Raw genomic sequence first — 25,357 nt, 5'->3', positions numbered from 1 at the left:
TCCCCCAAATCTTCCTTTTTGAAAACCATCCGTTTCTTAGCCCACTTAAGTTTGTGAAAGCTGGTGCCTATCTTTGTCAAATGCCAAGTTCTATAATGTCTACAGTATCTTTGAACATTCAGTCTAGCTTACTGGCTTATGGTAGGGCCATAACCATATTTTACCTTTTATCTTTTACACAGACCGTAACAGAATGTGCCAAGTCTCCCACTGTTACCACACTGTCGTGGTTGACTGCTATTTTAGTTCACCACTACCCCCTTTCAGTTACAGTCCCAGAACAGGCAGGAGAGAAAGTGACACATTTATTCGACCATTTTAATGTGCCCAAAATAGCAGAGTACAATCAATGTGGCAAAATGCTAATGCAACCTGATTCTTGTTAAGCATCTAATATACTTAATTACCAGGTGGGCCTCTGCCTTATGTTGATTGATCTTTGGTCCGGCAGCATTTCTTCTTCAGTATATGGTCTCTTGATAGATTGAGAGCTGGCCTCTCCTCAAGATGGAAAATGGCAGAAAGAGACAGGCGGCCTGTAGCATGCATGCCTCCTCTTATGGCTCTGTAGCCCCTGACAGACCACCTGGACCAGTGTAGGGATGCAGCATTTACCGATGAGACAACACTGGTATGCCCCAACCACCAGTCTAGTTGCTTTGTTCTGGTATGTAAGCAGCTTCTCCACTTTCAGACACATAAAGGGTATACTGGTAATTAGGCTGTAAACTGCCTTCTCAACTCTGCTTCTTCAAGACTATTTTTTTTTCCTGATTGTATTGTTTCCTATCCCTGTCTTTCATATTTGAAGTTTACACAAACTAATACAATGCTTCTGACAATTTTATACCGCCTCACGCCCACTCTGGATGACTCTCCTTGTAACGGATGACCCAAAGCACATCAATTCTTTTTGGGGAGTTAGAATGGTTTATGTTCAGAAAGCTGCTGCTTTCATGAAGTCACCAATTACCCTTTAAATGACACATCATTCAAATCTCAATTTTCATTTAATTATGACTATGCTAGATATTACAAATTTACAGCAAGCTGAAATGGCAGCAAAAGAATGTAACAAACAAATGTTTCAGAAATTGTATTTGCATAATCCTTAATACTGTTAATTTCTCATCTGCATATTACTTATGAACAGATTTTGATTACCATAACACTGGATGGAAGAATTCTATTCTTTTTTATTTTTTTTGAACAATCGATACCCCACTGTATTTTTAATTTACAATTGTATTTTAAACCAGTTTGTGATCTTCCATCTCAAGTCGCTCCACATTTAATTTAGTTGTTTGACTGCAGGTGAGCAATTGAGGCTAATCAAATTATAAACTGTATAGTATTAAGTTTTAATCTTTTAGGTTTTATTCAAGTATTGCTCATTTTGAGGTTTTCTACATTGTTTTGGTGTTTGTACTGGCATATCATTTCCATATTGAATTTGCTCATTCACATTGTCCAGGATTGATGCATGTTTTCAAGAGCATATTGCCTTAGTACTTGCAGGAGTTCTAATGTGAGCGTTCATTTTTCAGTGTGCTTCCTGAGAGTTGATCAAGAAGCAGGAAGTGTGTACTGGCTGTCCTGCAGTGGCCATCTAATTGGGATGAATGAAGTCAACAGTCATTTGCCTAAAACTCTTTATGATACCACAAGAGTGATTACAGAACTTCACCTTGACTGGATGAGAGGGTCTTTATTTTGGATCGAAGACAGACGAATCTTGAGGATGAATTTAACGGATTGGGGAGTGTGGGAACTATTAGATGCTTCAGAAGCAGAGCTTGGCCATCTGGTTCTGGATATAAAATCAAACCGCTTAATTTGGAATGATCAAAATGCAGGTATGTTTTGACTTATGTATGATACAGGGTAATATTTTCTCTGGCATGCTGAAGTTTTCTGATGGATACTGGTTAGTGATTCTGTTTTAATGGATCCAGCTTCTGGCCATTCACCATGTTGGGATTTATTTTCCAATGTTTGAGGTTTTTCTTCCACAGCTGAAAAAAAATGTTCTGGTTAAGTTAACTGGAGATTTCAAATTGGTCCATGTGTAATGTGAGTGCAAGTGGGCCCTGTGATGGAATGGTGCATTGCCCAAAGTAGTTTCCTGTGTTGTACCTAGTCCAGCCATAATAGGCTTTGATACATCAATCCCCCCACTCAATTATGTATGACAATTGGGTTGGATTAAGTGGGACAGAGAAAATATGTTACATTTGGAAAGTTTATGCAGGTCATGTGTCTTTGTCTTGGAAAATCATTTGACAATTATGTATCATCTTGGTTTTGTGAATGTGTATTACTTTCAATGAGGGTGAAATATGCCATTACCCCTTCACAGCACAATTGATGCACTTGCATATCAGTGTCCTATTTGTTGCTGTTGGGTTATTCAGGATCCACATGACTGTAAATGAAAGGCATGAGAATGATGTGCCTTTTGAATCTGAGTGCATTGGCTTTCTGGTCAAGATGCGTAACAGTCAGTCGGTCATTTTCTAACCTGCCTTGTCCTCCACAGGGTCAAAGGGGTCTGCTGGAGCTTATCCCAGATAGCATAGGGCGCAAGACAGGGCACAAGCCCTGGATAAGGTGCCAGTCCATTGCAGGGCATGCACTCCCACTAGGGTCCAAATTTAGGATCGACAATTCACCTTACCTGCATGTCTTTTGGACTGTGGGAGGAAACTGATGCACCCGGAGGAAACCCGCACAAACATGGGGAGGACATGCAAACTCCAAACAGGGAGGACCCAGGACATGAACTCTTGTCTCCTTACTGCGGGGCAGCAGCACTACTACTGTGCCTCCATGCTGCCCTGATTAATTGTGAATGTTTAAAGGATATGGCGACCCTCCGTCCCCAAACTCTTCTTCCCAAACATGGCATATATTTATTTACCACATGAAATTGCTTTCTGGAGTGAAGTATATTTTATAAATTTAATAAAACATAATTATCCCCCCCTTGCATTTTATAATGGAGCAATAGATGTCGGCATCCCAATGTGGGGATGAAAAAGCCCTAAAGCTTATTTTGAAGTTTACACATTCAGTAGCAAAGGCTTCACTTTACTGATTGTAATAGCAAAAGTACTCTGAGTAGAATACATTTGCACACAGATTCTTGGTACCCAAGGTAAGGATGTATGTTTCTTGCTTGTCCACATGTAGCGGATGCTTTGGGGAAACTGGACATATTCAGCTAATTCTCCTTTTCCTTCTGCACTTCTGTTCAGTGGTTATGTTCTGCCATTACTTGGAATAACAAGCGTGTACTCCAATCATGTGAATAATTTTTCCTAAATAGTGCTTACTTTTCACTTATTACATTTTATTTTACTGAACACAATTGACAGACTGTCAGCATAGTAGAATATTAGCTTATGAAAAGCTTTTTATCTTGTTCTCTGTTGCTTTTGATGCTGGCACTTAGTCATTCTTGTATGTGTTATAACTTGCTTTGTAAGTTGCTTTGGATAATGGCCTCTGCTAAAGTTTCTGTTTTATATGGAGGTTTTCTGAATAGTACAATACTTCATTGTATTTTAAAACGTATTTGCGTTGTATCCTAAACATTTCTGTGGTTTTTCCATCTCCTCTACTCCTCATTTACTATCCATAGCAAAAGTCTGATGCAGCCGATTCACAGAGCTGAAAGACTTTGTGGACATCTGTCCCCTTGTGTTATTTTTTTTATTTTTTTTTTAATCTTTATATTTAGTAGTTTTTTGGCATGAGCCCCTAGTGAATGAAATGGTGTTGTGTTGTATTTTTCCATTTTTCTTTTCCAAGGAATGATAAGCCTGAGTATACCTAGAAATGAGGTGACCTTCTTAAATGGGAGTTGGAGTTCAGTGGAGTCTCTGGTAGCTGCATATGACCCCTACCTGTTATCTCTACAAGGCAGAGGTCTCGTTCTTTGGAACAGCAGGCAGACAAGAAGTGTGTCTGCCATTGAGGTGGAGCAGCTGAATGCTAAAGCAGTGATGATGAAGGACTCTGAGCAAAGTAAGTGTAACTGAAAGAACTGCACTGTCCGGCAGGCTTGCTTCTAAAATCATGATGTAAACATTATAATGGCTGTTCAACAGTTCATTCTCGTTCAGTGCACCTTTCCTTATATTATTGCAATCCTATGTATGAACTTTTAAGTTTAAATATTATTTTGCATTTAATTATGGTGTATTTTGTTTCACAGCTGATGGTCAGACTTTGAGCTCTGTTGCTAAGGTTTGTCCAAGGACTTTTGTGTCTTGCCGGGATGGAAGTAAATGTATTCCAAATGACCATTTATGTGATGGGGAAAAAGACTGCAAAGATGGATCAGATGAGAGAAACTGCAGCGAAGGCTGTAACCAACCCGGTACAGTAGATTTTATTTTTAACTTGATTGCTGAAGATAGTGTGGAAGACATGATGGTAGATTTATGTTGTGACAAGCACCAATAAAGGATGCAACACTGGACCTTTCAGAGAAGCCCGATGGCATTTTACTTCACTTGCAGCCTTGTTCCCACTCGCTGCTCTAGTTAGGACCCCAGGTGAGCACTACCTGCAGTGTCCCTGTAATGTGACCATACTGGCTCTCCTCCTGATCAGTCTCCATCTCTGGGTCTTCTAAACTCTTTCAAAACTTCCTACAGTACACCCTGCTTTGTGCCCTACCTCTCCAGAAGAACCCTAGTGATTGTTCATGAATACAAGTGCCCACCCTCCTGGTGCAGCTTCTTTATACCAGTCTTGCTGACATATTTCACTGTTCTCATTCCAATATACAAATAGAATGGTGCTGGATTGAAACATTGGCCTTATTGATCAATTTAAACTTGGAGCAGGTAGTGAAAGGATTAAACGAGGGGTGGGCAATCTACAACCTGTGGAATAGGTGCGAGCAGACCGTAAAAAAACTAATATTCTGGCCCTTGTCAAGTGTTAAGATGAGTTGGTTGAGCTCATGTATGGAGCCGGGCAGCCCTCTGCAGGTGCAGAGGGAAGCCCCAAAGTCAGCGGGGAAGCCGAGAGTGTGAGCGGTCCTGTCGGATGTCCCAACAATGGGGGCACGGAACTCGCAGAGAGGGTGCCGAAGAGGCGAGTTCCGCTGTGCTGGTCGGAGGGGGGAGTACTGTCTATGCATGGCACAGGACGACGCCAGATAGTGGTGTCCAGGAAGCGTCTCCACCCCTGTTTCTGCTGGTTGGTTTGCAGGACCAAACCCTGGATTAGCAGTAGGACCTGCTTCATGGGAAATCTGCCAAAAAGGGACAGGCCACTCCACCCGACAGGTCTTCGCTGGCGATGGGGCAGTGTCACAGGAGGCTAGGGGACAGACCCAGCCGGGACGCCTGGGAGGACCAGGAGGTGGCTTGTACGTCCTCCAGGCCATGAGGGGGCAACCTCCCTGGATCTGGAGAGGACCACGGGAGAGGAGCCAAGGAGGTTCAAGCACATTGGGACCCATGGCCTCCGCCAGGGGGCCCTCCGAGCCCGGGAAACATTCACTTCCGCCACAGCCTGGAAGATGGAGGAAGAGCTTTCCAGGGACGCCAGGGGTGCTTCCGGGTGCAAGAGCAGCATTTCCGCCACACCAGGAAGTGCTGCCAAGAAGAACATCTAGCACCTGGAACACGTCCAGGTGAACTTAAAAGGGGCCGCCTTCCTACAGTCTGGGAGCTAGTCGGGAGCGGGACGAAGCTCCCGTGGAGAGAGGAAAGGCAGCCCACGGACAGTGAGAAAGGCCCGGATTAGGAATGATTAGTGCTGGAAGCACTGTGTGTTGTGCGGGGCTGTGTTTATTTGTGAATAAACGTGTGATCTTTATAAAGATGTGGCCTCAGTCTGGTGGTGTTCAGACCCGGGTTCTCACAGTAGTTAGAATAGAGAAAGGTCTTCAAGTAGCAGATTGTCCAATAAAATTATTCTTGTACTTTAACCTGTGTGTTTGAGGTGAGGAGTATAATCACAGCACCATCCCACCCATGCCTGTGGGCATTTTGTATGTGTTAAAATACTTCATCACTCAGAGGAAGGCCGTTTAGGTTTTCCAGGTGAGAATTTCAATTTTGGTACAGCTTCTTTCAAACATTAACATTTTTCTCTAGCAAAATCATCCTGCTCAAAAGTGGTGTACTTCATAGGCTTGAGTGTGCTGAATCTATTTCTAAAACTGGAATTTCTGTACCAGAAACATTTGGATTCAGTGAAAATGCCATTTTGAAAACTTTTTTTAATAAGTCATGTTTTATGACAAAAATTTTTCATGCTTAGAATATTATATGAATTATATTTTAAAAAATAGTGTTCCTCATTCTTAATGTTAGTTGAGGAGGAAACCACCCAAAAACCATTATTTGCTTTTTTCCGTCAATGTGTACCTTTTTTGTTTTCTTATTCCTTCAAAATATCCAGGAATTGTATTCAGAAGGAGTCATTTTATTGTCCTGATCAGATTTGTGTTAAATGGGTTTTTTTGTTTTTTTAAATTAACAGAAATGTACAAGGCAGGTTTGATCAATTCACTGTCTTGACCAGGTAACATGTAAAAGGGTTCAAAATCTTCAGGGACAAGTTTCCTTGCATTAATGAAATGAAAATAAAGTAAGGTGTTTTTCTTTAGACTCATCTGGAAGCTTTTCAAGGATGCAAACTTAATCCAAGCTGTGAGAAATTAAAAAAAAAAACAAAACACACACCCTTGGGAGGCATTTGAAAGTACAGTATATTCCATGCTGTTCTAGAAAAACAAAGGTGGAATACTTTGAAAAGAGCTTTTCCTACTTAGCACTTTGGGTGCCACATGTCTTTAAAAATCCATTTTCTATCCTCCAATTTGGATTCCCCGCGTCCACATAATATGGGAGTCATCTCTGAGCAGCGTGACAGATTTGACCAGATCATTACTCAGATGTTTACTCTCCTCAACTCTCCACTATACAGTGGTGTGAAAAACTATTTGCCCCCTTCCTGATTTCTTATTCTTTTGCATGTTTGTCACACAATGTTTCTGATCATCAAACACATTTAACCATTAGTCAAATACAACACAAGTAAACACAAAATGCAGTTTTTAAATTATGGTTTTTATTATTTAGGGAGAAAAAAAAAAATCCAAACCTACATGGCCCTGTGTGAAAAAATTAATTGCCCTCTGAACCTAATAACTGGTTGGGCCACCCTTAGCAGCAATAACTGCAATCAAGCGTTTGCGATAACTTGCAATGAGTCTTTTACAGCGCTCTGGAAGAATTTTGGCCCACTCATCTTTGCAGAATTGTTGTAATTCAGCTTTATTTGAGGGTTTTCTAGCATGAACCGCCTTTTTAAGGTCATGCCATAGCATCTCAATTGGATTCAGGTCAGGACTTTGACTAGGCCACTCCAAAGTCTTCATTTTGTTTTTCTTCAGCCATTCAGAGGTGGATTTGCTGGTGTGTTTTGGGTCATTGTCCTGTTGCAGCACCCAAGATCGCTTCAGCTTGAGTTGACGAACAGATGGCCGGACATTCTCCTTCAGGATTTTTGGTAGACAGTAGAATTCATGGTTCCATCTATCACAGCAAGCCTTCCAGGTCCTGAAGCAGAAAAACAACCCCAGACCATCACACTACCACCACCATATTTTACTGTTGGTATGATGTTCTTTTCTGAAATGCTGTGTTCCTTTTACGCCAGATGTAACGGGACATTTGCCTTCCAAAAGTTCAACTTTTGTCTCATCAGTCCACAAGGTATTTTCCCAAAAGTCTTGGCAATCATTGAGATGTTTCTTAGCAAAACTGAGACGAGCCCTAATGTTCTTTTTGCTTAACAGTGGTTTGCGTCTTGGAAATCTGCCATGCAGGCCGTTTTTGCCCAGTCTTTCTTATGGTGGAGTCGTGAACACTGACCTTAATTGAGGCAAGTGAGGCCTGCAGTTCTTTAGACGTTGTCCTGGGGTCTTTTGTAACCTCTCGGATGAGTCGTCTCTGCGCTCTTGGGGTAGTTTTGGTCGGCCGGCCACTCCTGGGAAGGTTCACCACTGTTCCATGTTTTTGCCATTTGTGGATAATGGCTCTCACTGTGGTTCACTGGAGTCCCAAAGCTTTAGAAATGGCTTTATAACCTTTACCAGACTGATAGATCTCAATTACTTCTGTTCTCATTTGTTCCTGAATTTCTTTGGATCTTGGCATGATGTCTAGCTTTTGAGGTGCTTTTGGTCTACTTCTCTGTGTCAGGCAGCTCCTATTTAAGTGATTTCTTGATGGAAACAGGTGTGGCAGTAATCAGGCCTGGGGTGGCTACGGAAATTGAACTCAGGTGTGATACACCACAGTTAGGTTATTTTTTAACAAGGTGGGCAATTACTTTTTCACACAGGGCCATGTAGGTTTGGATTTTTTTTCTCCCTAAATAATAAAAAACATCATTTAAAAACTGCATTTTGTGTTTACTTGTGTTATATTTGCTAATGGTTAAATGTGTTTGATGATCAGAAACATTTTGTGTGACAAACATGCAAAAGAATAAGAAATCAGGAAGGGGGCAAATAGTTTTTCACATCACTGTATGCTAGTAGACCTGTTTTGTTTATTCCACCATGAAACACCTTCAGAAGGATTATTAAAAGAACAAAGTACCAAGTGACTACTTTTTTGTAAGTAGCTGTGCTGTATAACCCGTCAAAGATGAGTTGAAATTTAATTAACATTGACCTTCACATTAATGTTTGCAGTGCACCATGCAATGCATATGTCTCCATTATATGCCATTTAGGACGAGATTCCTAAAAGGAGCACTAATGTTTGAAGCTTAATTGCTTTTGATAAGTTTTATAAATATACCATTTTTTGGAGAAACTATTTTTGAAATTCTGTCATTAACACATGCCTGTGACACTACTAGATTTGTCCTGTTATACGAGTCCGTAACTATTCAGCCTGCCACCAGAAAATTGCACACCCTTGGATTAAACTCCATTGTGGAATTCTATTTACTGATGCTGTTTTGATTTGTAGCTGTGCAAATGGGTGCCTAGTCCCTCACAAGAGGGGTCCACCAGATACTGCATGATAAATGGTCTAATAATTTCTCATCTTGTAGTCTAGTATAATGTTTCGGGGTCTTCAGGACTGTCAAACCCTGGCTTTTAAGCTATAGAGTTAAGTGTAGTGAAATGTCTATTAAATGGGCACTAGATGGCGCAATTACCACCATCTAAAATGAGTCTCTTCACCTCTAAATGAAATGTTGCAATACTCTAATCTTTATTTATTTACTTGGATGGGGTAGAAACTGTAGTAGCGCACACTCTATTTTTGGATAAAGAGCAATAAGCTTTGTTCCTTATGCAGGGAACTTCCAGTGTCTGGATAGAAAGAAATGTATAGACCCTGCAATGGTCTGTGATGGAAATGCCCAGTGTTCTGATGGTTCAGATGAGGCCAACTGCAATAAAGGGATACAGGAATGTGACTTCACCTGTGATAATGAGAAGTGCTTTCCTCTTAATGTCAGATGTGATGGGGTGCAAAACTGCCTTGACCTAACCGACGAGAGAGACTGTGGTAAGTGTATGCCTAAGTACCAATTACACTGTTGTTGTAGGATGATTGGAACTCCAAGTTTGTCTTGGCCTACTAATACCCATGGTCAGGCACACAGACACTATCGCTCATAATTCATGCTTATCGCTCCTCAGCTCTACACATAGACTGTATACTCTTGGTATGAGCAACACCTAAATGTACTCGGATGTAACTTGGTCACTAACCTTTACAAATAAAGGCTGACACATGCTCATGGTGTCCCTGGATGTTACCTAGTCCTAAACATGGACACCTTCATCTCCAAGAATAACCTGGACACATGGAAGCTGATACACCATGTGCTAACCAATGATGTGTAACTCCTGTGTGGTCCTCTGTTGGGAACCGCTCCCCTCAACCTGCTTACCCCATGGAGAAGTCAAAGTAGCAATCTCCCCACATCAGGTGCCCTGTATTTACTTTATCACTTAATCCTTTTAAAAATGTACAGCAGAGTAGAGAAACTTAAAAGCAAATTGGTGTTAATTAATAATAGAACAATAACGAGAGCAAAATAAATTAGTCAATTATAGTAAAGCCCTAATAAAACACTCTTGACTCAACTTTCTGTAAAGAAAGGTAACCTTTGTATTGGAGAAGGAGTTGGCTTGTTGGACATCTAGATTCGGCAGATGTGTGGATGGCATCTTCAGTGTCCAGATCTTAAGTCTGTCTGATTAAAATGGCAAGTCTCTCTCCATCTCTTTCAAAACAGCTGTCCTTTATGTCAAAAAGCGAATGTGGGGTTCCAGACCACGATGTTACACACAGATTCTGTAATTTGATGGCAATTCTGGTGATGGATAGCTCTGCCTAAAATTTTGATTGGGAAAGTATGTTCAAAATACTTAATCTTGTCAATGGTCATTTCTCTTGTATCTTTTTTTCCCCCAAGGGAACTAGAGATACTTCTGTCTAAAATGTACACAATCGGCTTTCTGGTAGATAGCATAAAGAAAATAACCTTCCCACCTTCTCAGTGCTCTTTTGTGTGCAGAGTTAATTAACAATTCAGACCATCTGAGCACAAATCTGTAAATATGGGAGATAGCATCTTAATTTTAATACAGTGCCTAAAGTTTCAAAAATGTTTACTGTCCCCTCCACAACGTACTGTGTTCAAGCAAGGTCACTACCCTTTCCATTTTTTGCCAAAAGAGCATTTGACCTTGGGGAGCAGCTATAAAATGACGACATTAGCACTCTTGGGGAGATTTGTGGATGGTAAGAGCGACCTATCAAAAGTACAAGAATGTAACTACTCTTTTGCACAGTATAGTACAATAACACTGTTGTCTCTCACTTGAATGAAAACAATCACACTACTTACCTGAGTTGCCTAATTTATATTTCTGTGCAAGAAAATAGCCATTGAGGACACTTCATTCTGACACGGTGGCACAGTGGTAGCACTGCTGCCTCGCAGTTAGGAGACTTGGGTTCGCTTCCCTCCTGCATGGAGTTTGCATGTTCTCCCGTGTCTGCGTGGGTTTCCTCCGGCTCCGGTTTCCTCCCACAATCCAAAGACATGCAGGTTAGGTGGATTGGCGATTCTAAATTGGCCCTCGTGTGTGCTTGGTGTGTGCGTGTGTTTGTGTGTGTCCTGCAGTGGGTTGGCACCCTGCCCAGGATTGGTTCCTGCCTTGTGCCCTGTGTTGGCTGGGATTGGCTCCGGCAGACCCCGTGACCCTGTATTCGGATTCAGCGGGTTAGAAAATGGATGGATGGATGGACACTTCATTCTGACAACATATGTTGGATAATTTTAAAAAAGTCAATCCATACGGCTAACATTTACACGCAACAAATGCATGCAACATGGAAGTGATTCTATAGATCCTAGTATTTTAGGCACAATATTTTAAAGACTAAAGCAGGCATTGCTTACCAGTCAATCAGTGATCACCCTCTGCGAAACACAACAAAGACAAAGGTGGTCGGAGAAATGACTCTCCAGGCAGCAATGTGCTGCAGTTGACTCTTTGCCTGATGAGAGTTCTTTCACTAGAGCATCCTCCGACTTCAAGAGCAATATAAACTGATCAGTTAGTCCTTGGGTTTATGTTCATATATTTGAATTGGGTGAGGGAAAGCGCTTTTTTTTTTTTTAAATCATAGCACATGTTCTTCACCATTTTGTGCTGTCATTCTTTGAGAAATTTTTTGCAAAATTATTAATTTTTACAATTTTTCGTTTGCCTGCCACTTCATTGCAGAAAATAGCATTCCTAGCCTTCCTGCTCGTGCCTGTCCAAGAACGTCTGTGTCTTGTCTGGATGGCAGTGATTGCATTTTCTTTACCCTCTTGTGTGATGGAGATCTTGACTGTAAAGATGGATCTGATGAAGAAAACTGCCGGATGGACTGTAGAAAACCAGGTAATCGCTTGTTACCATGAGTAGGATTATAGTGTTGACATTACTTTGCAACCTATCTACCTTGTTATCTAAGTGATGACCAGAGAGCATTATTGCGAACTGTTGAATACCAAAAAGCTAACGGTCTTTTAAAAAAATTGATGAAAATGCAAGATTGTGACTTAGTGTTTGAGCTACAACAAGTGCATTATTAAAATGTCACATTTGTCTTTGTTTTTAACTTTCTGCAAAATGGTTATATTAAAAGTTGCACTTCTTCTCGTCCTTTCTAAAAAGCTAATATGAAATATCAATCTAAAGGACTTTTAGTTTAAGGGGTTTTTCAGTTACTACTCTTACTGGGACCACTTCACCTGCAAGCCTGACGGCTGCTTTCTTTGCTCCCCAGGGTACTTCCAGTGTTTGAATGGAAGCAAGTGTCTGAAACCTGGGCAAGTCTGTGACGGCATTCCACAGTGTGAGGACCAGTCTGATGAAGCAAAATGTCGACGGCCAACAGAATGTGCTTTTGTCTGCCACAATGGAAGGTGCTTGCCTTCTCATATGCAATGTGATGGTAAAGAAGACTGCGTTGATGGGTCAGATGAAGAGAACTGCAGTAAGTGTTGTACATTGCTTGGAGTTTCCTTGTGGAGATGGAGGGAGGAGAGTAGATTTGGTGTCTTGAGTGGATTACACTTGTTAGCTCAGACTCTTTCCTGTCTTTGCAGTGGTGTCTGTGTCCTTGTCCTGGGTATGATGTTAAACTCTATCCGGCCCTGCAAGCGATCCTCCAACTTGCAGGGAAATCATGGGGGATAGTGGCAGGACTGGCAACTCCAGCCACCAAAAAAAAAAAAGCGCTCTGAGACTACAGAAAGACAACAACAACATTTATTTATATAGCACATTTTCATACAAAAAGTAGCTCAAAGTGCTTTACATAATGAAGAATAGAAAAATAAGACACAGTAAGAAAATAAGTCAACATTAATTAACATAGAATAAGAGTAAGGTCCAATGGTCAGGGTGGGCAGAAAAAAAAAAAAAAAAAAACTCCAAACAGCTGGAGAAAAAAATAAAATCTGTAGGGATTCCAGACCATTAAATGACTCCTTTTTACTCTCCGTGGGAGTAGCTCTGCTGCAGCCGCCCAAAGGAAGGCTGCTCACATCATGAAGGGGATGAAGGAAAGCCCTCAGGAGTCCAATCCCCAGGAGAGTCGAAACCGTTGGAGAGCCCACAGGTTTGGGTCTGTTGAGGATCAGAACTGGTGTGGTGCTGAGGCATTGCCTGTTGCACGGCAGCACTGGGGTCCCAATTTGAGGCGGCCCATATAGGTGGGTGCATCGAATGTCTTCTCTCCGGCAAGAGCATCATCTTCCTCTGCTGTTGTTGGAGGAGCTGCGTAAACTCTGCATTTCGGTGGCGGCAATCTCTGAGATGCGCAGACCGAGGAATGGCCAGATCTCTGTAGGTGGTTACACCTTTTATTGGTCTTGTCGGTCTCATGGCTGTCATACTCGGGATTAGCTGTTGCTGTAGCGGATTGGCTTCTTCCGATGGTGTCCGATATCACTCCTTTCAACGAGCGTATTATGGGACTCTGATTATGCCACTCTCTGGGTGCCTTGTCTGTTTCAGTGTATGCTCTGACCGCGGTGAGTGATGTCTCGGTGAGGATGAAACACTTTATTCGCAGCTTTGCTCGGTGGTTGATGGGTGCCCATGAGGTAACCATTCCTCTGGTCATGGCTGACTTCAATGCAACCACTGGCACTGACAGGGCTGGCTATGAGGATTGTCTTGGTCCCCATGGGCCTGGTGACCGTGGTGAAAGTGGCTCCATGTTCCTTGACTTTGCAAAAGGTCAGGGGCTGCGAATCGCTGGATCCTGGTTCCAGCGCCCTGAACCGCATCGTTGGACTTGGTACTCCAATACTGGTGGTGCGGTGAAAGAGATCGATCACATCCTTGTGGGCAGATGCTTGAGGCTCTTGCAAAACTGCAGGGTCTGCAGAAGTGCCAATTTTGTGAATTCTGACCACAGACTTCTTGTTGCTACTCTTAGGGTCCAGCTTAGGTCCATTAGTTTACCACCTACTAGGAAAATGAGCCTGGACTTGGCCAGACTCCAAGACCAGGCTGTTTCTAATGAGTTTGCACGCAGTTTGTGTGAGGAACTTTCAGATTTGGGTATGACTGCCAATCCTAATGTGATGTGGGAGACCTTCCACGACAAGACCCTGAAGGTTGCTAAGGGTTGTGTTGGTGTTACCAGTGTTCCCAGAAGGAGATGTTTCATCTCGCAGGGCACCCTGGATATCTTATGGCGCTTTTCCACTGCATAGTACGGCACAGCACGGTTCAGTACAGCTCACCTTAGTTTGGCTCAGTTCGGCTCGGTTTGCATTTCGACTGCAGTTTAGTACCGCTTTAGAGTGGGCGGGATTATTCACGTGTCGTTATAGTTGCGCCGCCTCTACTGCCGTGACACCGTTGAACTTTTACAACAACACACAGACAACGACAACACTTTAGCTCGACGACACGCAAGGGTAAGCATCTAAAAAAAGCACGTCACTAGCTAACTTTTATCACTGTTCCAAAGCATAAAATGAACTTAACTGCCAATGTAACATTAAAATGCTGATTCTGTATATTACAGATCTTCCACATTTTGCAAAAAAGTCGGCGCAACAGACAATCTGTTTGGACATTTTAACCGTGCTTCAGAGTGGTGGGATGTGATTGTTCCCGGTTTTACAAACACTCAGTGGCTGGAGAACTTTCGAATGTCTGAAGAAACATTCATCCACTTATGCAACAAGCTGCGTCCAGCGATGGAGAGACGGGACACAAACTTCCGCGTGTGTGTACCTTTAAAGAAAAGAATAGCCAGTGACGCAGTAATGACGATTTTCTCCGGCCAATAAGTGACCAGCAGAGTTTACACGTGACGCTTTGGTAACGGTTCGGCGCGCTTGGAACCTCGGCTGAGGTGGTACTAAAAAAAGGACCAGGTACTGTTCCCAGTGGAAAACGCCCCAAAAGTGAGCTGAACTGAACCGTGTCGTGCCGTACTATGCAGTGGAAAAGCGCCATTAGAGAGGAGTCGCAGCGCACGGCTCAATGGCAACTCTGGTCTGTACCGGGAGCTGAGAAGGATGACTACGAGGGCTCTGAGGGAAGATAGAGGCATTTGTTAGAGGAATTTGTGAGCAAGTGACACATTATCTGTGGTCTAGCGACCCACGTCCTGCTTACAGAGGAATCAAAGCATTATGCACATCTGAATCTGTTCCTCGGAGAGTCAGTCAGGGTGGCTGATGGAATTGTCCTTACGGATGACACTGCTGCTGGCTACTTTAAGCAGATGTTCAAAGCTGATCCTCTGGCTAGGACGTTCGATATCTCTGGGTCCACAGTTCTTGGGGCTGATCCTCCAATTAGCTGTGAACCACCCACACTCATTGCACAGGTGGTGAACCAGCTGAGGGGGGGGAAGGCTGCAGGGATCTGTGGTATCCAGGGTAAACTTCTCCAGGCTGGTGGTAAGGCTGTCCTCCTGGCATCGTAAGCAATCTTTGTTTTCATTTGGGAGACTGGCATCATCCCAACTGACTAGAAAACAGGACTTGTCGTCCCTATCTGGAAAATGAAGGGTGATTGCCTGGATTGCAGCAACTACAGGGGAATAATACTGCTCTTGGTGCCGGGTAAGGCCCTTGCTAGGGTCATCCTCAATATGATCCGTGATCACTTGCTCACCTACCATCAACCTAAGGAGTCTACCATCGACCGTTTCCTGGCACTGAGAGCTCTCATAAAGTGCAAACGCGAATATCGGCAGAGTTTCTTAGCAGCCTTTGTTGACTTTCGCAAAGTGTTCAACTCAGTTGATCAAGCTGCACTGTGGAGCATCCTGAGGGTTCGCAGGATCCCCTCGAGGTTGCTGGATATCACGGCCAGCCTGTACACTGGTACTGCGAGTGCTGTGCAGAGTGGATGCAGGACCTCTGCATTTTTCCTAGTTGATTCTGGGGTTCGTCAGGGGGTTTTCTTGCTTCTACTCTGTTCAATGCTTGTATGGACTGGGTGTTGGGCAAGGTTGTGGGATCCAGCAGCTGAGGGGCATCTGTCAGTGAAGAAAGATTCACAGATCTTGACTTTGATGATGATGCTGTGATCTTCACTGAGTCAATGGAGGTTCTGATCAGGATGCTCGCTCGAGAGACTGGTGAGGAGTCTGAGTATCTAGGCTTGCGAGTGTCCTTGATAAAAACCAAAATTAAGGCCTTTAATGACCTCTTGGGCACAACCATCAGCAGTGTGTCGGTTTGCAGAGAGAGTGTTGACCTTGTTGCAAGGTTTACTTACCTTGGCAGTGACATTCATGTCTCAGGTGTGACTCTTCCTGTGAAGTCAGTAGATGGATTGGGAGAGCATGGGGGGTCATGAGGTCGCTGGAAAGGGGGGGTGTGTCTCTCCCAATATCTGTGCAAAAGGACTAAGGTCCAAGTCTCGCGTCCTGGTGCTTCCTGTCTTGCTATATGGTTTGCGAGACATGGACGCTATCCAGTGACCTGAGACTGGACTCCTTTGGTACTATCTCTCCGGAAAATCCTTGGGTTCTCCCCAGCTTGACTTGTCATAATGAACTGGGCTTGGTGCATCTGTAGGTTAAATATGGGGTTAGATTAGTTTAAGATAAATTCATCTGCGTTTTCATGTTTTCATCTGCCCTAAGTTCCATTTACTGTTTCTATAAACAGTGATATTTTGCTATAGCCCTTTAAATTTAGATTCCCCCCACCACCCCCAAAATCACAATTTGCTGTACTTATTCCACTCTTTCTCCATTCTTGTCTTAATATGGACAGACAGATCAATGCAGTGTGGGCTAAAGTAACTTCAACAGGCTCCTCTTGGAGCTAACGTGGTCAGTAGACCTATTTGCACAGTCCGGTTCAGCTGACACATCAGAGGTAACTTATGGTCTGGAGAGCTCATGCTAGTGACGTCACTGACAGATTGCTCAGTTTAGATTTTCTTTTTGTCATTGGTCATTTCTGTGTAGTTTTTACTTGGTTAATACATGTGTACACCAATTTGTGAGAAAGTTAACACTTTGTTGGTTCGGTACATATTCCATGCATGGTGTCACTGAAATGGAAATGTCACCCACAATAAAGACTTTTTACAAAGTAGTCAGTATGTATTTTGCTGTTTAAATTTTAAAACTTGTTATTTAACAAATGACTTTTTCAGGCTCATTATTTCACACCAAGCCTAATACAACATTTTCATTACTAGCCCATGACTGAAGTCCACTCTCACACCTTTTCTTTTTCAGTTCCATCAGATAAAAGTGACCTTTTCCACAAGGTCCAGACTCCCACCTGCCTGAATGAGTCTGTGCTTTGCCCAGGTGAGGGAATCTGCATTGCAAAGGAGAAACTTTGTGATGGTGTGGAGGATTGTGCAGATGCCTCTGATGAAAAAAACTGTTTGCAGCAATGCAATGCAGGTGAGCTGCTGGTGCTCTTTCAATAATATCAGACAGGAGCAAACTTGTAGGTGATGGACCATATCTAGGCATCCACTTCAATGTCTTTCAGGTTATTTTCGATGTCCTGAAGGAAAATGTGTTAAAAAACAGCTTGTGTGTGATGGAATTCCACATTGTTCTGGTGGCTCAGATGAGCAAGGTTGCCCAGGCAAGCAATGCGCCTTCTCCTGTGACAAAAACACCAAGTGCTTTCCTGAAACTGTCCGCTGTGATGGAAGAAAAGACTGTAAGGATGGGTCTGATGAAGTCCACTGCAGTGAGTATTCTGGTAGTAATCTCCTCAATGTGAAGGTTTAAACCAGGACTCGCCAAACTTTTTTCCATAGAGAGCTAATTTTACAAAATGAAAATGGCCGAGAGCTACTCATGTTTTCTAACGTTTTATTCTCATAGCTTATTTCAACCCAAAAAAACTAAATAAGCTTGTTTTGCCTGAACATTTACAAAATGTTGGTGTCCACAACTCGCATTTTGCATTAAAACAACAAAAAAGAAAATGTAGTTCACCTGCAAGTGCATTTTGTATGTCTGTATGCATTTTCTAGTGTATCTCATACTATCCTGGGTTCACTTCCCGGGTCCTCCCTGCGTGGAGTTTGCATGTTCTCCCCGTGTCTGCGTGGGTTTCCTCCCACAGTCCAAAGACATGCAGGTTAGGTGGATTGGCGATTCTAAATTGGCCCTAGTGTGTGCTTGGTGTGTGGGTGTGTTTGTGTGTGTGTGTCTGCGGTGGGTTGGCACCCTGCCCAGGATTGGTTCCTGCCTTGTGCCCTGTGTTGGCTGGGAGCAGCTCCAGCAGACCCCTGTGACCCTGTATTCGGATTCAGCGGGTTAGAAAATGGATGGATCTCATACTATTCAATTAAATCATGAATGCTATCAAAACAAAACAATGCAATTTCAAATCCACAGATATTCGTTATTTATTTGTCATTTTGTTCCATGTCACCGTTTCACTTTATTCACATGTCCAGTTGCATGCGTGATGTGTTTTTTAGTTAGTCAGATGACTGGCACTGCATGGAGTCAGCAAGAGAGGCCGGCATATGGTGGAGTGTAGCCACTTAAGTTCACTCTTATGGAGTCTTTCAAATGTTCATCTGTCAGTCTTGTTCTGAACTTTTATTTCATGACATTCATGTCAGACTCGCAGAGGTATGGATACCCAAACAAAGCAGACATTTTCAAAGCTGCTTGAAGATTCGTATAGCTAACCTCCAGAAATGCTGTTGAGACTTTAACTGCATGTTATTTTGAAGGTTTACTATCATGTAATATATAAAATCATGTTCACTTTAAACGAGAACTACTTAACGGATTTAGGTGGGGTTTTTTTTCTAGAATTTGCTCGAACATTCTGGTTGATTTTGCGACTTCTCATTTCGCTATGTAACACAGTTCGCTTGCGGTACCGATTTTATTTGTGCGAATCCAAGAGATGTAGTGGGCCGAGGGTAGGGGCCTTCCAGCTTCAGGGCGTGGTCCTTAACTCCACTTGGCTAGCGAACAAGAGAACAATTGAATTCAACTTTGTTTGATATTTAAAATAAAATGTTACTTAGGTCTTGATAAATTTGAGTCCGGATATTCTCATAAGTGTATGCCACATTGAAAAGAGAGATTTCAATTCAGATTGCGGATCGTGATATAATTTTTTGGAAAGATCGCCCAACCCTAATTTGACTAATCAAGTTTTCAAATTTATGTAGGATTCATTAACCCATTGGCGAGCTCCTTGGAAAGGGGTTGCGAGCTACTGGTAGCTCGTGAACGACGTGTTGGAGACCCCTGGTTTAAACTGTTTAACATACTTTCAGGTGATTAGCACAACCCCATTCATAGGCTCGAACATTGATTCACTTTGCCTACCTGAGTGACAACCATGCATCAAAGTGCATCTCCTTGAGCAATTTAGAAATTCTAGATACCTGAAATGTTTTAAAATGTATTAAGTGTTACCATATATTTAATTAGTGTTTTAAGGCACGTGGTTTCCCCATCTTGTCCCGTTTCTCCAGTCCTCCCATACTAAACTGTACAGATTTGAGCTGTAGTTTTGCCCTTCGTACATCACTATTGACGGCTCAAATTTTAACTTAACAACATTAGCCAACTCTACAGAAGTAAGTGAAATACTGTAAATACCCAAGGATGATTAACAGGAACAAGAATGTCCTTTATCAAAATGACAGCCCAGATTCTAATCAAGTCTGAACAAAGGTTTTGAATGTTGATTTAGATTGTCAATATACTAACTTTTCAAAGGTGTTTCTGGAAATTTGCCAGATGTTGCCATGATTGACAGGGTCAATGTTTCTAGGGTCCTTTTTGTACTCTGTACCCATGACAATGACTTTTTTTTTTTTTTTTTCCTTGTATGTGCTAATCAACATGCAACAAGTTGCAACTATCTGGTACCATGTTTAGGTAGTTTAACAACATTACCTCTTCTTCCTTACTTGAAAAATCTCAGGATATGTTTTGACCATTAGTAGATATTATCAAACTTCCAAGGCAAAAGTGTTGAACACCCTAAAATTCTCTTGCAAACAATTGAATGTACTTTTGTCAGGTCTTCCCCTTAATCTTATCAAAGTTTAGATGCTAGATGGTGTGCCTCCATCTTTTTGGTTTTTTTTTAGGGACCGTCTTACATCATAGGTTGTGAACATGTGACATTCAACACACAAGGATAGCAATTATGAGAAAAAGACAATGGCTCCAAGAATAACTCAATATTCAGAACCAAAACTCCTGTTTTTCAAGAAATGTTAAGATCAATTTTGTTATTTCAATGACCAGCGTTGAATGGTAGCTTTGTATAGTGTTGCAAAAAGCACGGAATGCTCCATTTATGCCAGCTATATGTTAATTATGTGGGTAAATTGCCTCCTTTTGGGGCTTATCTCCATTTTTGGATTCCTACCCAATACCCTCCACTACTGCAGAAATAGTATCAAATTCTCAAACCACCCTAAAGGTTGGGGTACTTTAAACCATTGCCCATGAGACAGAGCAGCTTAGAACGCGACTGTAAAGAATTTTGGTAAAGCTCATTACATCAGTAAAGTCACCAGTGTGTAAAAGCCAGTCCCTCTTCCATTAGTGGAGGTCAAAGATCACTGGGCCCAATTTTCTTTTTATGCATCGGACATCTCTGCATCTCTCCCTTCATCCATCACAAGAGCCTGCAATCATTTCTTGCTGTATTCATAGAAAAGGTTCATATGTCTTGAGTACAGGTGAAGTCCTTAGCCATCACACTGTTTTCTCTCGGGGTTTAATCCCTTAGACATTCTATGTCTAAATATGTCTGCTTGGAGGAGGTAAAATGGCAGTCACCTTAAAGATCCATACACCTTGATGCATTGTGGCGTTCTTATTTTAAAACACCTTAGTGTTTTGTAATGTTACAAATAATAATGAATAATATGAACTTTAACTGCACATTTGCTTGTGCCACGATTGTCACTTTCAGATTCACCAGAATCGTTTTCGGTTTCACTGTCCATTTCAGTTTCGTTGCCTGGAGACAGTCACTTAATCACTGCAAATAAGAGGCATTTCTTATGAGATGCCATTATGAGACTAAGAAGACGCGTCTACACCATTGCCAGAGTAACACTTGGCATTAACATTATTGCCACTTTTACAGCACAAGTAATCCTCTGGTCTTACGCGGGATACGTCTGTACCAATGCTTGAGTGATACTCGGGGCTAAAGCTATGGGGATTAATAAAATGTTGATGGCCACCTGTAGCAAATGGTTTTGGTTAATCACATGATGTGATGGAAACCCTATGTGATTGACATGGTGACACTGACACAATTATCCTTAATGGTTTTATGTACTGTCCTGGTACGTTGTTTATTTTGCATACGAGGTGAGACACAAAAATTAACTAGACTGGGCTTGGGGCTTTCCTGGAAAACCGTCTGGAGGTCTCCCTGACGTGAATCAGAGCTATATCTCGCCCTCTCAAACCGCCGACTGGCTTGGTATATCCTGTGAATAGCCCATTCAGTATTTGCACAATAATTGCTACATAAGTTGCCGCTATAATTTCAGGTGAAAAAATCGAGCAGTGAAATTGATCTAAATGGCCACAAACTTATGAAATGATGATAAAAACAGTGTATGGTGATAACAGTTTGTCTAGCACACAAGTTTGAGTGGCACAAACATTTCAAGGAAGGACAAGAAAATGTGGAAGAATCCCTAGGTCGAGAGGGGTATTGAGTGCTTCACCAACACAATGCTTTTTCTGTTTTTGCACAATGCAGTTTTTGACTGACAAAAATATTCCTGTCCTCGATCATACTCCCTATTCGGCCAATTTTTAGCTCCCTGTGATTTTTACTTGTTTCCGAAAATCAAGTGACTTGAAGGAAACGCATTTTTTCTTCAATTGGTGAAGAGAAAACAAATGGCAAGCCTGTTGAAGAGCCTCAAGCAAGAAGACTTCCAGCACTGTTTCAGTCAATGGAAGATGCATATGGAGTGGTGTAGAGATCGGGAGTGAGAGTATATAGAAGATGACCATGTTTAGAAATACTGTAATTCATCTATACATTTTTTTTTTTTGTTTTTACGAATCCGGTTATTTTTGTGTCTCGCCTCGTAGAATCCTAAGACTATTGTGGTTGTATGAAAATTCTAAAAGCCCTTGAAGAATCTGAAATAAAACCTGCACTTTAGTCTGACTGTATTGAGGTGATGGGCTTCTCTTGTTTTTTTGCATTTTTCAGACCAAAAAGTTGAAGGCAGACCCAATGGTGTTCCTGCCCGTATTTGTCCCCGGACATTTGTGACTTGTAGTGATGGAAGCGATTGCATCCCCAATAGCCACCTGTGTGATGGGGATAAAGACTGCAATGATGGATCAGATGAGGAAAATTGTCCTCTGGGTTGTAACAAACCAGGTTAGCAGCCTTTTTCAAAACCTCATTTGTGTGGTTTGGTCTGTGATGCTTCTGCCATAAATTGAACATCTCGCAGCTAGTTCAGCATGATACAGGGTAAACCATTGATTTATACATTCTACAGTAGCAAACCTGGGTAATCCATACTTTTCCCTGGTTTTGGCTGTTCAGTCACAATAGCCACTGATGCTGTTAAACTTCAAATTTCAAAATGTCAGCAGCTCTGAAGTTATTTAAAAACATCAAAGCACAGAAAGACAAGTCTGCTTAGACTACCAGGGTCAAACAGTGAGCTGTGTTAGGAACAGAGTATTCCTCCTTTCAGAAATCTTCCGTTGTCAGGATGGGCGAAAATGTATTGAGCTGGGAATGGTCTGCGATGGTGAAGCGCAGTGTTTCGACCGCTCGGATGAGGTCAACTGCCAGAAAGCGGTGGAGAGCTGTGGCCTAATCTGTGATAACAGCAAATGCCTTCCTCTTCATATGAAGTGTGATGGAGTGCTAAACTGCCTGGACCAAAGCGATGAGAGCAATTGTCGTGAGCACTTAATTTTTTTTTTTTTTTTTTTTTTACTTGTGTGCAGTGCTCTGTCTAAGTTGTCAGTTATATGGAGCTTTATCTTATCATACGTTTTCCTCCTCAGAAATGGAAAGCAGACCTCCAGTCAGTCCTGCGCGCAACTGCCCAAGGACATTTGTGTCTTGCCGAGATGGCAGTGATTGCATTTCCAACAGCCACTTGTGTGATGGAGAGTCGGATTGTGCTGATGAGTCAGATGAAGAATACTGCCGAGCAGACTGTAGCAGACCAGGTAAACCATCTGCGTCAGATGTTCAAGAATTTAGTGGGCTTTTTTTTTGTATCCAAAGTTAGTGTGGTCTCGGTTTGCTTCTTATTGTTTATTTGTTTCCTCTCAAAAACCCCTTAAGCCATCATGCATGGCTGCCACCTCAATATTTTAAAGCTGTCTTTGGTGTTAATTTGTTCGATTATAAATGCTAAATCATAGTTATAGGAATGTAAAACATGTCATTGAACTCTGGGGAAAATTGGAGGGGAGTTGGCTGGTGCTTTATAAAATGATGGCTTTTTATCCTAAACAGGTCATTTCCATTGTCTGGATAAAAAGAAGTGTCTGAAGCTAAAGCAGGTCTGTGATGGAGTTCCTCAGTGTGAAGACCAGTCTGACGAGGCCAGATGTGAGAAGCCATTGGAGGACTGCGGCTTCATCTGTGGAAATGGACAGTGCCTGCCGCTGCGTAAACAGTGTGACGGCAAGGAGGACTGTGGAGATGGCTCGGATGAGGCAGACTGTGGTGAGTTGAGTGATTTATGATCCAGTCTGCCATCTAGGATATTTTTTTTCTGCACTTCTCTACATACTTAGTGATTTTTATTTTACAAATAATACAACTGATTTGGTAGCATGGAAGAGCAGGCATCCATGATTGTGCTGTTCTTTAGTCCCAAAGGTTCTAGCAACCAGCAGCCCACCACTAGCCTGCCAGAGTCTGTCTCATCCCTGTCTGGATCAGAAAGGCTGTTTTACTCCAGAACAGAGTTGTAATGGTGTGAGTGATTGCCAAGATGGCTCTGACGAAGCCAACTGTCAAGTGCAGCTGTGTAAGCCAGGTTAGAGAACATCTGTTATCTTTTTGGTTTATGGGCCAGCCTCTGTAGTGTGTAGTATCACATCTGCTGTAATCATCTCAGGATTTTTCCAGTGTTTGGATGGGAAATGCATTGAAGAGCAATTGGTGTGTGATGGAACCCCACAGTGTCCCAGTGGCTCAGATGAGCAAAACTGCCCTGTGAGGCCTTGTGCTTTCTCCTGTGATGAAAACACCAAATGCTTCCCTGAAAGTGTACGCTGTGATGGCAAAGTGGATTGTGGGGATGGAGCTGATGAAGCCAGCTGTAATGAGGAAAATGTTGGTGTGTCAGGTGAGAAATGGCTTATGTGAATAGCAACAATACTTTAAAGAACCTCACCTTGTATTACTGTGTCCACAAATAGCATTTTATTTTATTTTTTTTTCCCATCATGCTAAATTTCTTGTCACTTATTGTCCTCTTGGTTTCTGCTACTGCTTTTGCCCCATCTCCTAATGATAACCCAGGATAAAACTGAAGCCTACAATTCTGCCCATCCTGTCTCTTCTTTCTCCCGGAGTTAGTTTTCAGAATAATGTGTGACTATAGATCATTCACCATTATTTTCACTACTACCTCGCTCTTTCTCTCGTTTTTATTTTTACTTTCATGTCCCTCTTTGTAAGCTGTTTTCAGGTGACTACTGTGATCTGCCCAAAGCCTTTAGTGATATTTTCGGTGGTTTAACGAATTAAAATTGACTTTGCCTTAGGAAAAGATCTGGTAGTAGATGCTCCAGTTTTTCATAAATGGCAATTTCCACCAACATCTACAATTAATCTACTTCATTTGGTACTGAAAGTTTTTTTTGTCTTGCCTTTGATCTAAAACTTTCACCCTCTACTGTCCTCTAAGTTCATATTGAGCCCAGGTAGTCTTGGTCCATTCTGAGCAGATTTCTGCTAGCTAATCCAACAGTTCTTATCTCTAATGAGTCTAACGTTAGTTCTTGCACAATGTGTTCCATTTGAATGTAGCAATTTCCATTTCAACTTTGTGGTTGTGATCCTACATATGTAAATTGTTTGTGAAAACTACTTGGTATCCAAAATATGACTAATAAGACACTAACTGAAAGTGAAAAATAGATTTAAAAAAATCAGCATGGTGCCACAAAACAAATTTCAGATGCCTGCTATTTATGTGTTACCCACAAATATGCTTGTATTTTCTGCTTCAGCCCAGAAGGCTGTTTATGAGAGCTCATTGGTGATGTCTGCCTGTAGATGAATACCAAATACAAGTTAACTTTTAGTGGGCAAACTT

At 42.1% G+C, this 25,357-nt stretch overlaps 1 protein-coding gene across 2 annotated transcripts in view; it reads left to right on the top strand.

Moving 5' to 3' along the window:
- The window catches only part of si:dkey-88l16.3 (low-density lipoprotein receptor-related protein 2), a 117,579-nt gene that overhangs the window by 24,711 nt on the left and 67,511 nt on the right, over nucleotides 1–25,357 (top strand). For both annotated transcript variants that reach the window (XM_039759604.1, XM_039759605.1), the window contains 14 exons: nucleotides 1,548–1,856; nucleotides 3,814–4,029; nucleotides 4,220–4,384; nucleotides 9,351–9,563; nucleotides 11,801–11,962; nucleotides 12,351–12,560; nucleotides 17,298–17,471; nucleotides 17,563–17,769; nucleotides 22,264–22,437; nucleotides 22,763–22,975; nucleotides 23,082–23,249; nucleotides 23,542–23,754; nucleotides 23,903–24,070; nucleotides 24,152–24,382. In XM_039759604.1, coding sequence (XP_039615538.1) covers nucleotides 1,548–1,856; nucleotides 3,814–4,029; nucleotides 4,220–4,384; nucleotides 9,351–9,563; nucleotides 11,801–11,962; nucleotides 12,351–12,560; nucleotides 17,298–17,471; nucleotides 17,563–17,769; nucleotides 22,264–22,437; nucleotides 22,763–22,975; nucleotides 23,082–23,249; nucleotides 23,542–23,754; nucleotides 23,903–24,070; nucleotides 24,152–24,382 — 2,823 coding nt within the window. The remainder of the gene's footprint in view (nucleotides 1–1,547; nucleotides 1,857–3,813; nucleotides 4,030–4,219; nucleotides 4,385–9,350; nucleotides 9,564–11,800; nucleotides 11,963–12,350; nucleotides 12,561–17,297; nucleotides 17,472–17,562; nucleotides 17,770–22,263; nucleotides 22,438–22,762; nucleotides 22,976–23,081; nucleotides 23,250–23,541; nucleotides 23,755–23,902; nucleotides 24,071–24,151; nucleotides 24,383–25,357) is intronic.

The sequence above is a fragment of the Polypterus senegalus genome, chromosome 7 (assembly GCF_016835505.1).
Source record: "Polypterus senegalus isolate Bchr_013 chromosome 7, ASM1683550v1, whole genome shotgun sequence".
Classification (NCBI taxonomy): Eukaryota; Metazoa; Chordata; class Cladistia; order Polypteriformes; family Polypteridae; genus Polypterus; species Polypterus senegalus.
This window is presented reverse-complemented; position numbering and strand designations above follow the sequence as displayed.